We start from the raw sequence: 15,962 nt of genomic DNA, 5'->3' as shown, positions 1-15,962 counted from the left end.
TATTCAGCATTCTGCTACATTAACTGGCTATTGTGTAGTCATACACACTGTACACAAATTAAATTTATTTTTTCCTTCCACAAAAATAGTGCTTTCCTTTGGTAGTATACACACTATTGAACACGTCACCACTTTTCTCAGTAAATATATTTCTAAGACCTCTTTCAGGCGGACCCGATTGGACCATCCATACACCTCTATGGACCAGAAGGTATCAGTGGACAAGTGTCCGCTGACAACCACCGGCATCCGATCCTGTACGATCTGTTCCCCATCTGTCTGGTGGATCGGATCAGATGGCAGTCAGATGGAAATGGACAGGTGGTCCATTTCCATCCAAACACCCAATAGAAGACAGCGGGCAGCGTCTGTTCACTCTGCACCAGCAAAGCAGACAGACCTATCATCCGCCTGTTCAGCAGGGATCAGTGAAGAGATCCCCCGCCGGGCAGGCGGATCCACTGACAGGTCTACCCCATCTGAAAGGGACATTAAGGTGTTATTGACATGAATTTTTCACCACGTTAACAACCCATGAAATCTATACATGGAAGGAAACAAAAACAAATAAGTTTAGAAATTATATGTAATAAAATGGAATGACACAGGGAAAAAGTATTGAACAAACTGAAAATGTAATACTTTGTACAAAATCCTTTGTTGGTAATGACAGCTTCAAGATGCCTTCTGTATAGAGAAGCTAGTTGCATGCAATGCTCAAGTGCGATTTTGGCCCATTCTTCCATACAGTCTTCAAATCTTAAAGGTTCCGTGGGCCCCTTCTATGACCTCAGATCTTTAGTTCTTTCCATAGATTTTCTATTGCATTCAAGTCAGGTGATTTGCTGGGCCAATCTAGCAGCTTTATTTTCTTTGAACCAATTGAGAGTTTCTTTGGCTTTGTATTTGTATTTCTGAAATGTCCACCCTCGTTTTATCTTCATCATCCTGGTAGATGGCAGCAGATTTTTATCAAGAATGTCTTGGTACATTTTTCCATTCATCCTTCCTTCAATGATAAGAAGTTTGCCAGTACCATATGCTGAAAAATAGCCCCACACCATGATGTTCCCACCTCCAAACTTCACTGTTGGTATGGTGTTTTTGGGGTGATTTACAGTGCCATTAGGCCTCCAAACATGGTGTGTATTATGGCATCTAAAAAGAGACCAATTTTGGTCTCAACTGACCAGGCAATTCTCCCAGTATTTCACAAGCTTATATAAATGTTGTACAGCAAACTTTAAACGCGCTTCAACATTTTTTGTTCAGCAATGGAGTCTTTCGTGGTGAGTGTGCATACAGGCCATGGCAGTTGACTGCATTACTTGTTTTCTTTGAAACAATTGTACCTGCTAATTCCGGGCCTTTCTGAAACCCTCCACCAGTGGTCTGGCTCTTGGACAACTCTTCTGATAATGCTTATTTCTCCTCTGTCAGAAATCTTGCGAGGAGCACCTGGTCGTGATCGGTATATGGCAAAATGATGTTCTTTCCACTTCCGGATTAAAGCCCCTACAGTGCTCACTGGAATATTCAGAAGTTTAGAAAACCTTTTGTACCTAATGCCATCAGTATGTTTTGCAACAATAAGGTGGTGAAGGTCTTGACAGCTCTTTGCTTTTACCAATTAAGAGATGTTTCTTGTGTGAGACCTTGATAATGAGACACCTTTGTCTAGGCCAGTGCTCTTCAAACTGTGGCCCAAGGGCTGGATGCAGCCCTTTGCTAACATTTATCCGGCCCTTGGAGTACTATTTCATCCACCGATACCAACAATAGGACAGAATTCCCCCTACTGACACCAATGAAGGGGCACAATATGTCTCAATTACATCAATGATAGCACCCAATGACAATACTAATGGGGACAATTCCTCCCAATGACATGAACGATAGGGCAGTAATGATGGGTCACAATAACACCAATGATGGGCATGTTTGCTCCCACTGACACCAAAGATGGGGCATTGTCCATTCCCTCTGATATCAGGACCTTTTCTACTCCCAATAGCCAAAGTTCAGCACCCCTAAAGTCTGAGGGACAGTAAACTGGCCCTTCACCTTTTTGCACCTCCTTTTTCCCTGTGTCATTTTATTACACAACTTAAATTTCTGAACAAATTTATTTTGGCTTCTTTGTATGTATAGATTGCATGGGTTGTTACCAACGTGGTGAAAATTTCATGTCATTAGCACCTTTAGAAATATAATTACCTAGAAAAATAGTGACACGCTCAATTATTTTATCTATCACTCTATATATAGTAAAGGCCTCATTTCTTGAGGCCCCAAAATAGCAGGACAGTACACATACCCCACAACCCATTTTTGGAAAGCAGACAGTCTAAAAGGTATTTAGCAAGAAGCATGGTTTTGTTCAAATTACCATTTTTGTCAAAAATGTTTTTTGTAAACTTAAATAAAAAAAAAAAAAAAACACAAACCACAACAAAAAACACTGTTTTTCCATATAGACTGTCACCAGTTCAGTACAGCCTTATATGACAGGTGTGGCGGTGATCAGGGATACTGACTGGTGATAGTATGCAGAAGAAAAAAAAAAAAACAACTTTTGATTCAATTTTATTTTTTTACTATTTTTTGGCACGTCCCTGTCATCAGAGTAGCTCATATACCGATACTGGTACTACTTTTGGGGATTGAGCAGGGTTTTTTTTCCCCCCTTTACACGGTTTTTGCCTATACAACGATGATCACTATAAAAGCAATAGTTTAAATGGTCATGAAAGGTTAACATTCATGATCAGCTTGCTTATGGTTGTGATTTGTGACTGGCTACAGCTAGGAACCATGTGATTGCTGTGGGCCAATCACAGATCACAACTGTAAGCAAACTGTTCATGAAGGGAAAACCATTTATGACTGCGAAAACTATTGCTTTTATAGTGATCATGACTGTATAGGCAATATGACCAATCACATAACTGGTTATTGGTAATTGCGGTGTCCACCTCAGATAGCGGATTACAGTCACAGGAGCAGCGCTCTGCATGCCCCTAACTTGGAACAGTAAGTAAATGTACTTAAGGTGGTCCGCAGGTGGTTAAACGGTCTTCCAAATCAAAAACCATGGCTGTGTTATCTTTCAATGGGTTTTAGAAGCTATAATCTGGTTTAAACCTCCCAAGAAATAACGGAAGTGGTCAGGTGTGCTGTGAAGTTCAAGATCTGAGATAAATCAGGACAGCCTGAATAGTGTGGAGATGGGGAACTGGGTATTTGGGTGGAATGTGAAACATCCAACATATTTAACAAAAGTGGGAATGTTCTGACACAGCAAAGCAAGTCAAAAAGGTAGACAAGAGATGAGGTAATGGCTTACCTTATCAAAACGGCCTCTTCTCATCTGTGGCCTCATGTATTGTTGATCTCCTTTAGTCTGATCTATTACTACCATTTGTCCAGGACTTTTACCTATAAAAAGATAATAAAATAAGATTTCAACTGTCTGATACAAAAAGTAACAAATAAGCATTATAAAACACAACAAAGTGAATCATTCATTAAATCTGCAACTTGCCATTACCAAACAAACGGATCAGCGACATAACCGGTATTTTTTGTTTCGGGGATTTTTTTGTTTTAGAGTTGGAGGTCCGCTCTTTTGTATAAGCAATCAGAGCGGCTAACTAGACAATCAATTGTTTGTGCTAGCAGCGGGAAGGGAAGAAATCAACCCCCCACCCTCCCAGGATTTCCCATCCCACTGAGAGACCCGAGCGACCATCCGGCACGTACACTGTGTGGATGAACGGACCAAAGCCAGGATCAGCTCTCAATTATATTAAGCAGAAAACTATCAGACATCACTTCCAGTTTACTCGGAGCTATCTGAGCCATTTTTGAAAAACTGAAAGCATTCAGAAATACCGCTCTTGGTGTGTTGAATGCTTTCAAGTGCAGAGAAGAGTTTTGAGATCTATTAAGACCCCAAATCCCTCCATAAAGGAATACCTGTCATGTGTCTATTACGGTCACAAGGGATGTTAGCACTTTTACTGCAGTCACAAAAAATGTAAAGAGGGAAAAAAAAAAAAATTAAAGCACCCCTATCCAAATGCGAACCCATGCATCAGTCCTGCACACACACAAACAGCGATTGTCCCAAACGTGAGGTATCTCTGAAAACGTCAGATCAAGGATAGTAAAACTCTAGTAATAAACCTCCTCTATAAATTTAAAGTGGTAACCTGTAAAGGATTTTAAAGTGTTACCTACGAAAAGCAAAAAATTTACATCGTTTGCCAACGTTGCAGGGTCGTGCACAATTTTACGGCATTAAATGTCTGGTATCTATTTACTGGGTGTAACACATCCTCTTATATTTTACTAAAATTACTGGGTTATGTATTTTGTTTTTTTTTGCACAAATTTTTTTTTTTAAAAAGCATATTTCTTCCAAAAAACAGTTTGAACAAATAAAAAAAAAAAAAAAAAAAATATCGTGTGACATTAAAAAATGCAAAAACCACCAATTTATTCTCTCGGGCTTCTGCTTTATAGATTTTTTTTTTTTTTTTTTAAAAAAGGTTTGGAGGGTTCGAAGACATTTTCTAGCAAAAAATGCTGATTTTAACATGTAAACAATAAGTGGCAGAAATGACCTGGAGCTGAAGTGGTTAAAACGACGCTTCAAACCACCCAGTCCAGTCTTCCACAAACTCTAGTGGGGGACCCATAAAAATAATCTTACATTATTATTATTATACAGTATTTATAAAGCGCCAATAGTTCGCTCAGCGCTGTACATTACAGAGGGGGACAGAACATGTGATAGAACAATACCAATACAATGCAAAACATGAGGGGATTAAGGGCCCAGCTCTTTCGAGCTTACAATCTAGGAGGAAGGGGATGGTGGCACAGGAGGAGATAGCTGTGGGGGATGGAGTGGTTGGAAGAGTGGAGGAGGTCGGCAAGTTAGCAGGGGGCGGGGTAGGCTTCCCTGAAGAGATGGGTTTTCAGGGTGCGCCTAAAGGAGAGGAGAGTAGGTGATAATCTGATGGGTTGGGGCAGGGAGTTCTAGAGGATGGGTGACACCCTGGAGAAGTCCTGGAGGCGGGCATGGGAGGAGGAGACCAGGGAACTAGAGAGAAGGAGGTCTTGTGAGGAGCGGAGTGTGCGTGCTGGGCGGTACTTGGATATTAGGTCAGTGATGTAGTTTGGGGCAGTATGGTGGACAGCTTTGTACGTCAGGGTTAGGATTTTGAATTTGATCCGTTGCGCAATCGGAAGCCAGTGGAGGGATTGGCAGAGGGGGGTGGCGGAGACAGAGCGGTTGGAAAGGTGAATGAGTCTGGCAGCTGTATTCAGGATCGACTGAAGCAGGGATAGCCAGCGGCGAGGCAGGCCAGTGAGGAGGGAGTTGCAGTAGTCGAGTCGTGATATGATGGAGTGGATGAGCTGTTTAGTGTTTTCTGGGGTTAGGAACATGCGTATTTTGGCGATGTTGCGGAGGTGGAGTCTACACGAGTTTGTTAAAGATTGGACTTGGGGCTGAAAGGATAGGTTGGAGTCCAGAATGACACCAAGTACTCTGGCCTGCAGGGCGGGTTTGATGGTAGCGTTGTTCTACGTGATAGAGAAGTCAATGGGGGGTGGTGTCCGGGCTGGGGGGAAGACAAGAAACTCTGTTTTGGAGAGGTTCAGTTTAAGAAAGCGGAGCGACATCCAGTCTGATATGTCGCTCAGCAGGTGTGTGATTCGGGCTGAGACCAAGGGGGTGAGGTGGGGGGTTGAGAGATAGATTTGTGTGTCGTCGGCATAGAGGTGGTAGTTGAAGCCGTGAGAGTGTATGAGTTGGACAAGGGAGGAGGTGTAGATGGAGAAGAGAAGGGGCCCGAGGACAGAGCCTTGAGGGACCCCAACAGAGAGGGGGAGGTGGTAGCATTATAGGTAACGCTGAAGGAGCGTTGTGACAGGTAGGATGAGAGCCAGGAGAGAGCAGAGTCTCTGAGGCCGAGGGAGTGTAGTTTGAGGAGGAGGGGGTGGTCGACTGTGTCGAAGGCCGCAGAGAGGTCAAGGAGTAGGAGCACTGAATAGTGGCCATTAGCTTTGGCGGTTAGCAGGTCGTTGGAGAGTTTGAGTAAGGAAGTTTCGGTGGAGTGTAGGGGACGGAAGCCGAACTGTAGGGGATCGAGGAGGTTGTTGTCGTTGAGGTGAGAGCATAGGCGGGTGTAGACTAGGCGTTCGAGGAGTTTAGATGTAAATGGGAGCAGGGAGATGGGTCTGAGGTTGTTCGGGTCATTGGGGTCCAGGGAGGGCTTTTTAAGTATGGGGGTGATGTGTGCATGTTTCAGAGGGGAGGGGAAAGTGCCGAAGGAGAGGGAGAGATTGAAGATGTGGGTGAGGGAGCGTAGGATGGAGGGGGAGGGAGGTCGTAGGAGTTGTCAGGGGATAGGGTCGAGGGGGCAGGTGGTGAGGCGGGCATCAGAGAGGATCTTGGAGACTTCCTCGATGGTAGTAAGGTGCGGAGTGTTGGGGGGAGCTTCAGTATGAGGAATGTAGGGTGGGGTATATGTGAAATAGCATTATACTGCAAATATTCACAACATGCCAAAAATGCAATATTGCTGCGTTCAAGCAAGGCAAGATGGAATATATTTGATAGTCTACATCAGGGGTCTCTAAACATCATGAAAACCCCAAATCCACAATCTCAGAAAATTAGATTACATGCAATCAATAAAACAAGGATTGTACATAGAACAATATCAGACCTCTGAAAAGTATAAGCATGCATATGTACTCAGTACTTGGTTTGGGCCCCTTTTGCAGAAATTACTGCCTCAATGTGCGTGGCACGGAAGCCATCAGCTTGTGGCACTGCTGAGGTGTTCTGGAAGACCAGGATGCTTCAATAGCAGCCTTCAGCTCTGCTGCATTGTTCGGTCTCATGTCTCTCGGCAATGCCCCATAGATTCTCTATGGGGTTCAGGTCCGGCGAGTTTGCTGGCCAATCAAGCACAGTAAAACCCACGTTCATTGAACCAGGTTTTGGTGTTTTTGGCATTGTGGGCAGGTGCCAAGTCCTGCTGGAAAATGAAGTCAGCATCCCCATAAAGCTTGTCTGAGGTAGGAAGCATGAAGTGCTCCAAAATCTCCTGGTAGACGGCTGCGGTGACCCTTGACTTAATGAAGCACAGTGGACCAACACCAGCAGAAGACATGGCTCCCCAAATCAACACAGACTGCGGAAACTTCACACTGGACTTCAAGCATTCTTCCTCCATACTCTGGGTCCTTGGTTTCCAAATGAGATGCAAAAGTTGCTCTCATCAGAAAAAGAGGACTTTGGACCACTGAGCAACAGACCAGGTCTGTTTTTCTTTAGCCCAGGTAAGATGCTTCCGACGTTGTTTGTTGTTTAGGAGCAGCATGACAAGAGGAATACGACATTTGAAGCAAATGTCCAGGATCAGTTTGTGTGTGGTGGCTCTTGATGCACTGACTCCAGCCTCAGTCCACTCCTTGTGAAAGTCCCCAACACTTCGGAATGGCCTTTTCCTGACAATCCTCTCCAGGCTGCGGTCAACCCTGCTGCTTGTGCACCTTTTTCTTCCACACTTTTCCCTTTCACATAGCTTTCTATTGATGTGCTTTGATACAGCAAATTTGGGAACATCCAACTTCTTTTGCAATTACCTTTTGAGGCTTTCCCTCCTTATGGAGGGTGTCAATGATGTTTTCTGCACAACTGTCAGGTCAGTCTTTCCCATGATTGCAATTCCTACTGAACCAGACAGACCATTTAAAGGCTCAGAAACGCTTTGCAGGTATTATGGCTTAATTAGCTGATTAGAGTGGGACACTTTGAGCCTAGAATATTACACTTAAACTATCTTGCTTTGCATGTAATGAGTATCTCATTAGTTTCACCTTTTAAGTTGCATTACTGAAATAAATGAACTTTTGCACGATCTACTAATTTTGAGTTTTACCTGTAGATGTTAACCCCTATTCAGCCAGTGTCATTAGTTCAGTGAGTGTATAGTACTATCACTGGAGATGTCAGTGACAGTACCCACCCAGTGTCATTTAGTGTCAAATTACCTGCCACACTATCATAGTCCCACAATAAGTCACTGATCACCACCATTACTATTGTAAAAATAAAGTTAAAAAAACATATTCAGGGAAACCTATCCCGCCCTCTAATACTGGAATCCTCTACTCTTGCAACCATTCCATCACCCACAGTTATTACCTTTTGTACCACTAACCCCTCCCTCCTAGATTGTAAGCTCCAAGGAGCAGGGCCCTCAAATCCCTCCTGTATTGTCTCCCACTATAATGTAAAGTGCTGAGCAAACTACACACACACACACACACACACACACACACACACACACACACACACACACACAGTGAAGGAAATAAGTATTTGATTCCCTGCTGATTTTGAATGTTTGATCATTTCTTTGTGAGTGGGTAGTCTAGAAATCGAATGGTAGTTGTATTGTAACACAGAGACAGAAAAGCAACAAAAAATTCAAAAGAAATGCATGTCTAACAAATTATGCACTGACTTGCACGTTCATGAGGAAAATAAGTATTTGATCCCCTTCACACATGACTTAGTACTTGGTGGCAAATCCCTTGTTGACAATCACAGAGGACAGATGTTTCCTGTAGTTGGCCACCAGGTTTGCACACATCACAGGAGGGATTTTGGCTCACTCCTCTTGGCAGATCCTCTCCAAGTCATTAAGGTTTGGTGGCTGACGTTTGGCAACTCAAACTTTCAATAGGATTAAGGTCTGGCGACTGGCTAGACAACTCCAGGACCTTAATGCGTTTCTTCTTGAGCAACTCCTTTGTTGCCTTGGCAGTGTATTTTGGGTCATTGTCATGCTGGAACACCCATCCACGACCCATTTTCAATGCCCTGGCTGAAGGGAAAAGTTCTCACCCAAGATATGACGGTACATTGCCCCGCCTATCATCCCTTTGATGCGATGAAGTTGTCATGTCCCCTTAGCAGAAAAACACCCCCCCAAAGCAGAATGTTTCCACCACGTTTGGACAGTTGGGATGGTGTTCTTGGGGTCATAGGCAGCATTCCTCCTCCTAACAGAGAGTTCAGTTGATGCCAAAGAGCTCGATTTTGGTCTCATCGGACTACAACACACTCAACCAGTCCTCTGCATCATTCAGATGTTCAGTGGAAAACTTCAGACGGGCCTGGACATGTGCTTTCTTGAGCAGAGGGACCCTGCGGGCACTGCAGGATTTCAATCCTCGTCGGCGTAGTGTGTTACCAATTGTTTTCTTGCTAACTGTGGTCCCAGCTGCCTGGAGATCATTGACAAGATCCTCATGTGTAGTTCTGGGATGATTCCTCACTGTTCTCATGATCATGGAAACGCCACGAGGCAAGATCTCACATGGTGCACCAGACCTAGGGAGACTGACAGTTGTTTTGTGTTTCTTCCATTTGCGAATGATTGCACCAACTGTTGTCACCTTCTCACCAAGCTGCTTGGCAATAGTTTGGTAGCCCAGTCCAGCCATGTGTAGGTCTACAATCTTGTCCCTGACATCTTTGGACAGCTCTTTGCCATGGTGGAGAGTTTGGAATCTGATTGTTTGCTCCTGTGGACAGGTGTCTTTTATACAGGTAGCAAAATGAGATTAGCAGCACTCCCTTTAAGAGACGGCTTCTAATCTCAGCTTGTTATCTGTATAAAAGACACCTGGTAGACAGAAATCCTGCTGAATATTAGGGGATCAAATACTTATTTCCCTCAGGCATATGCAAATCAGGGCATAATGTTTTAGACATGCATTTCTTTTGAATTTTTGTTGCTATTCTGTCTCCGTGTTTCTATACACCTACTATTCGATTTTTAGATTGATCGTTTGAGTGGGCAAACATTCAAAATCAGCAGGGGATCAAATACATATTTCCTTCACTATAGATATTTGTCAAAAAACCTTTTTCTAGGTGCAACTCTGATGTGAAATAAGGAATAATAAGCTCCAAGGATTTTAGAGGGAAAGGTAGTAAAGAAACAGAAGTTTTGATATGAGAGTTAGCCAATAATTTTATTTAAGCTAATAAACTGCATTGTATAGTGGGAGAGAAGGTGTACTCAGTTTCCAGGCGTCTTATTAAGAAGTGAGAAAGATGGCATCAAGGCACTAGCATGGATTCAAGTCTTGTCCAAGGGGTGTCTGAGACTTGGTGACACCATTCTAATTTGATGTAAATCGAATGGCTGTAAAGTAATCTCCAAAATCAATGCAACCCGCCCCACCAGCATTTCGGTGTTTACAGGCGAGGGAGTTCGAGATCCTGGGTTTTTTGTCATCCCACAAGAATTGTTTAAGTCTGGTTAGAGTCGCTAAAAGGTGGAGAGGAATTGGCAGGGGAAGGATTCTGACTATGTATAATACCAGAGGAAGGATTTTCATTTTAAATGCAGCTTGCCTAGCCATCCATGATAGATTAAATGTTCATAAATAAACCATTTCTCCTGAAATTTTCCTTATTAAAGGTTCATAGTTTAATTAGGGTATGCAGGTTAGAAGAAAGCATAATGCCCAGGTATGGAATCCCAGTGTTTTTCCAAACATATGGTAGTCTAGATTGCAATTGAGATACTAAGGATTTAGAAGTTCCAATGTTTAAATGTCTTAGAAATATTTACTTTGAAGTAAGATATAGCACTAAACGATTCCAAAACCTCGTATGCAGAAGGGAGCGATCTGAGGGGGTTGGCCAGCATAAGAATTATATTCTCAGCGAATAGTTGAATGGTATGATGTTATTTACCTATGGATATGCCCGAAATATCTGGGTGAGATCGAATCTTTTCAGCTAGTGGCTCAATAAGTAAATTAAATATTATAGGCGATAAGGGGCATCCCTGTCTGGCACCTTTTGTGATTAAAAAAAACGTTTTTGATAACATTTCTGATCCATGCTTGCACAGAGGGGTTGGAGTATAGGACAGGGATAGTATGGTATATTAAGCCATTAAAGCCAAATTTAGCTAGGGTGTGGGACTGGTCAAATGCGCTCTCAGAATCTATAAAGAGCATTAATGAGGGCTTGCAAGCTGACTTAGCATAGTAGATAGCATTAATCCTCCTCGTTGCATCAGCTGCCTGTCTGTCAAGGGTAAAGCCCGATTGGTCCGTCTTGCAATAAGTTTAGCATACATTTTTACATCTACATTTAGCAAAGAAATGGGCAAGAAATTTGTGGGAGTTCACGGGTCTTTATCTGGTTTTGGGATGGTAATGTGTGCTTTAAGCATTGTGTGGATAAATTAGTGTGGGGCTGTGGAGAATGTAGCAACCTAGAATCACATGTCCATAGGTATACCTGGGAAGTGCACTCACTTAAGTGCAATCCTCCATAGGTTAAGTGAATATTCAATTTGCCGTATGAAAAGTCCACCATATAAAGAGTAAAGTGTCCAATCAAAAATATATCTTCAGTGAATAAACTCAATCTTGAAAGCAAATGGTGTTCACCCGTTATTCCCTCACCAAATTATTAATCTCACTTTCAGAGATCAATACACGCTTTTGTGCTCACTCATGGTACTCATCTCCGTATTCGGATACTTAGTATACCCCTGAAGATGCCGATGGGTCGTGAAAAATGTAGGGCAGGACCTAGCCGGTGATGTCACACACACGCCAACACTTGAAGCTTTAGTGTCTGTTTAAGCACTCTTATTCCTCAGTTTGGATTGTTTTTCCATTACATAAGGAGATTCCTACTGAGTCTTGACATAACATACAGAGGTGGTGCTGAGAGTATCCGAATACAGAGATGAGTGCCATGAGTGAACAAAAACGTGTGTATTGATCTCTGGAAGCAAGATCAATATTTTTGGTAAGAGGCTATTTGGTGAAGGAATCACAGGTGAACACCAATTACTTTCAAGATTGAGCTTATTCATTGAAGATATATTTTCGATTGAACACTTGTTTACCCTCTGTATGGTGAATTAAATATTTGTTCACTTTTACCCCCTTCCTGTCCAGGGCAATTTTCAGCTTTCAGCGCTATCACTTTGAATGACAATTGCGAGGTCATTTAACACTGTACCCATATGAATTTTTTACCATTTTTTGGAGACAGATAAAGCTTTATTTTGGTGGTATTTATTCACCGCTGGGATTTTTATTTTTTTGCTATGTAAATGAAAAAGTCCAAAAATTTTGAAAAGCGTTTTTCTTATAAAATTTTGCAAATAAATCTATCATAAATATTGGCCGAAATGTATTCTGTTATCTTTTTAGTAAAAAAAAAAAAAAAAAAAAAAAAGCCAAAATTCATTCATAACCAAAAATTATAATTTTTAAAAATTTTTATTTAATTTTTTTATATTTTTTTTTTTGTTTGTTTTTTTACATACTGTGACCCAAGCAGTACAGTGTCAACAATGTGACACTGTACAACTTGTGGTAGGCAATTTTTTTTTTTTTTTTTACAGCGATTACTTTTACACCCATATAGGATGTAAAAGCAATCATTTCCCTCTCTGTCTGCATTCTTGAAGCCACTGAGAAATACTGAGTGAGCTGTGATTGGTCACAGCTTGTCACATGGTACAAGGCTGTTGTGAATAGCCATGTACCATGTGACCTCTGTGATCATTCACAAATTTCACAGGTAGTAAGCAATGATGTCACAAGTGACATCTTGCTTACTACCTTGCATGTGATCACTGATGGGCCTATCAGTGATCACATGATCGGAACCTCATACAGAGGTCTCGTCCGACGATCGGCGTTTCACTGTGTCCAGAGGACACAGCGGGCACCGGATCGCGGTGCTGCGTGCTCCAAGGGAGTGCGCACAGCTAGAAATGGCGGGTGCCGTTTATGAACGGCAACCGGCCCCTGGAGTGCCACCGTCCTGCCGTTTATAAACAGCAGGTGGACGGCAAGTGGTTAATATGGTGGATTGCACTTATTTATATAGTTTAATTTTTTTTTTTATACACGAGGTATCATTTGTACACATTGAACTGGTATATAAGGAGAGCACCAAGTGTATGATTATATGAATTTCATTAAATATGTGCGTAAGTAAAGCATGTTCAGAGTGAACTTTCTTGCACGTTTGGTGCGAATTTTATTTGATTTCTGTACATATTTTAAGAGACAGTGCAGCCTCTTTTGTAAATTCTTATAAAGGGCGCTAGATGGAAGTGGTGGTAAAGTGCGAGACCTGTGGTGTAATTTAAAGTATAAAAGGCAAAATTTTTTATTTTTTTTTAAGTTTTGGATGGAGTGCAGGGAGATAAGAATGCTTGTCAGTTTTAACTACGGACTGTGACTCCGTCAAGGAGATTCACCTTCTCTATTTGTCCTTTTCACCATTATTATGGAGTTAGAGCAAAACCCAAATTTTAGGTTGTCTCCAGAAAAGGGGACATCTACCAATGGGGACACTAGTTCTGGTGACCTGGGAGTACCCAAGGATTTCCCTTTATTTGCAGGAATTTCCTCTCACTTCCAATTACTATGGGAAAAGAAGGGAAATATCCGCAATGGGACACAAATGACGTAAAAAACTAAAATAAAAATCTGCCAGGGGTTATAACCCTCCCTTACCAACCAAAATTAAAGGGAAAAAAAAAAAAAAAATTTTTTTTACCTATAGTTATACTTTGTCTTGCCACTCACCTGAGACTAAGTCCTGAGTGGTTGAATTTCATCTTCATATTTGAAAGGTTTGTACTGTATAGGTGAATTCCAAACACATTGTATCCTGAGTAGTGTATGTGTTAAATAAATCTATCAAGAAAACTGCACAGTCTAAAACAAGTAATTCTTGCTGTGGGACTACAGTAGCAGGGGTGTGGAAATGTAAATAAAACAACTACTTGTCCAGGGACTAAATCGGGGCCCCAATCTACTAGTCCCTCATGACAAAACCGTATTTAAATCGGAGGTGATTTTAGGAATGTCTGGAGCTTTTAAAAACAAAAGAGGCTTTATGGCGACTTAAACGTGTAATATTTTTAACATTGTGCGGTTTATCTCCTCCTCCCCTCCCTGTCTGTCTACAGCACTGCACCCAGGGACTAGCAGGGAAGAGAGAGACCTTGCAGGGTAATCAGCATGGATTGGCTGCTTGTCAGGAAAGGGTGGGTCAGGGCTTATACTATATCCCTTTCGCTGCCAGAGCCATTTTTGCATTTTTTTTGCACACGTTTAAAAAAAATCATTTTAGGCCTGAAGATTACATAAAACCCCCAAACATTATTATATATTTTCTGAAAACAGAGACCCTAGAGAAAAAAATGGTGGTAGTTCCAATTTTTTATGTTGCATGATATTACCTTAAAATTTCAGTAAAACATACAAGTTAATTTTAGGGCACAAAAAAGCAATAAGTTGCCTTATTTTTTTGTAAAATATAAAAGATGAGGTTGCAGCGAGTAAATAGACATCCAACTTGTCAAACCTTAAAATTTGTGAGCGCTCGTGAAATGACGACAAACTTCATTACCCTATATTTTCTATAGGTCGACACTTTTAAAGCTCCTTATAGGTCACCAGTTTAGCATTACAGAGGTGGTCTGTGCTAGAATTATTGCTCTCATTTTAGCGTGCACGGCGATATGTAACGTGTATCGCAATCGACGGTTTCATGCGTAGGCGCCCCAGAGTGTGCTTTTACGTTTGTACGTGCGTATATGTGGGGGTGAGGGCCTCAAAAAAATTTTTTTGGGGGGGGGGAGGGATGGTATGTGCTTGGGTGTGTATATATATATATATATATATATATATATATATATATATATATATATATATATATAAAAAAACCACCACACTGCTCACTTCCCACTAGCAGATGGGCAAGCGGAGCCCGGGAGACCAAGACGGGGGCTGGCATTGTGTGAAGAAATTGGCGGCAGTGCTGCCACCGCCAATTGCTTCACCTGACAGGAGAGTCCTGCTGCTTGTCCGCAGCAGGGCTAAAGGTTGAAAGAAGCTACCTGCCCAGCACCTGGAACTACGGGCGTCAGGTGATAGGAATCCAACTTCCCTGAGTAAATATAATGAGACGTTATTTTACATCTCCATGTCGCTGGTCCTTAAGTATAAAAGAGTTCAGGCATCATTGGTCATGATGTGCACACACCTGAAGGGATCTTGAAGGTCTGAGTCTCCAAGGGATAGACTACAGCTCTGAGCCTACCGTACGCTGCTGCTAACTACACAGGTTGCATAAAGTGCAGGAGGTGAGTGTCCATATTGTACCCAGTGCCTGAAGCAAAATTACAGGCCGTCCCCCACGTTGCAGGGTTAGACTCCCAGGTATTACAAAGGTTGCACTGCTTCTATTGCTATTAAAAAAAAAAAAAAAAAAAAAAAGAGTGCAGATACCAATTAAAAGATTATAGCGTAAAAAAAAACCAAACTAAGCTGTGAGTGATTTCTCCATAAGGGAGGACTCGAGTGTGGGGACACAAAGTGGGCATATCCTTCAAACTTTTGCCAGTGTCCAATCACCTGAAGGTGCCAGCCCATACCCTGGTTTAAAGAATATCAAGCTTTTGTCCCATACTGTACAACTGGGATTACAGGGGCATGGCCATAAGCATGGTCACCGCCAATTCAAACCTGTAGCTCATCAGTCAGCACCGAGCCACACTCAGTCCTGCTTTCTGGACTGGCAGTGTTTTCTCCATTGTCGAATCCCTCTCGCTCTGGGCTGCAGTGTCTGGGGCATATGGGAGACTCACAAATAAAGAATTTGACTCACTTGTTAGGGGTAAAGAAAGCATCTGAATTTACCTTTAGGAGGCATGCACATCAAATAGCAACTAGAATTACTACAGCTTTAAACGGTCATACAGAAGTAGACTGTAAACATTTTTGACAGATAAAGCAGGCTTTTACTAGGTGCAGATCATCTTCTTCTGTTAAACTGTTTGGATTTGGAACTTCTACATTTTCTT

The 15,962-nt window shown here is 42.0% G+C and overlaps 1 protein-coding gene across 4 annotated transcripts in view; it reads right to left on the bottom strand.

The window, feature by feature from the left end:
• The window catches only part of SLTM (SAFB like transcription modulator), a 114,586-nt gene that overhangs the window by 30,230 nt on the left and 68,394 nt on the right, over positions 1-15,962 (bottom strand). For all 4 annotated transcript variants that reach the window (XM_089667675.1, XM_089667676.1, XM_089667678.1 and 1 more), the window contains one exon: positions 3,347-3,438. In XM_089667675.1, coding sequence (XP_089523801.1) covers positions 3,347-3,438 — 92 coding nt within the window. The remainder of the gene's footprint in view (positions 1-3,346; positions 3,439-15,962) is intronic.

This window comes from Staurois parvus, unplaced genomic scaffold, assembly GCF_062004578.1.
Source record: "Staurois parvus isolate SC_StPar_1 unplaced genomic scaffold, SC_StPar_1.0 ptg000054l, whole genome shotgun sequence".
Taxonomy (NCBI): domain Eukaryota; kingdom Metazoa; phylum Chordata; class Amphibia; order Anura; family Ranidae; genus Staurois; species Staurois parvus.
Note: the sequence above shows the minus strand (reverse complement) of the source record. Positions and strands in the feature narration are given on the sequence as shown.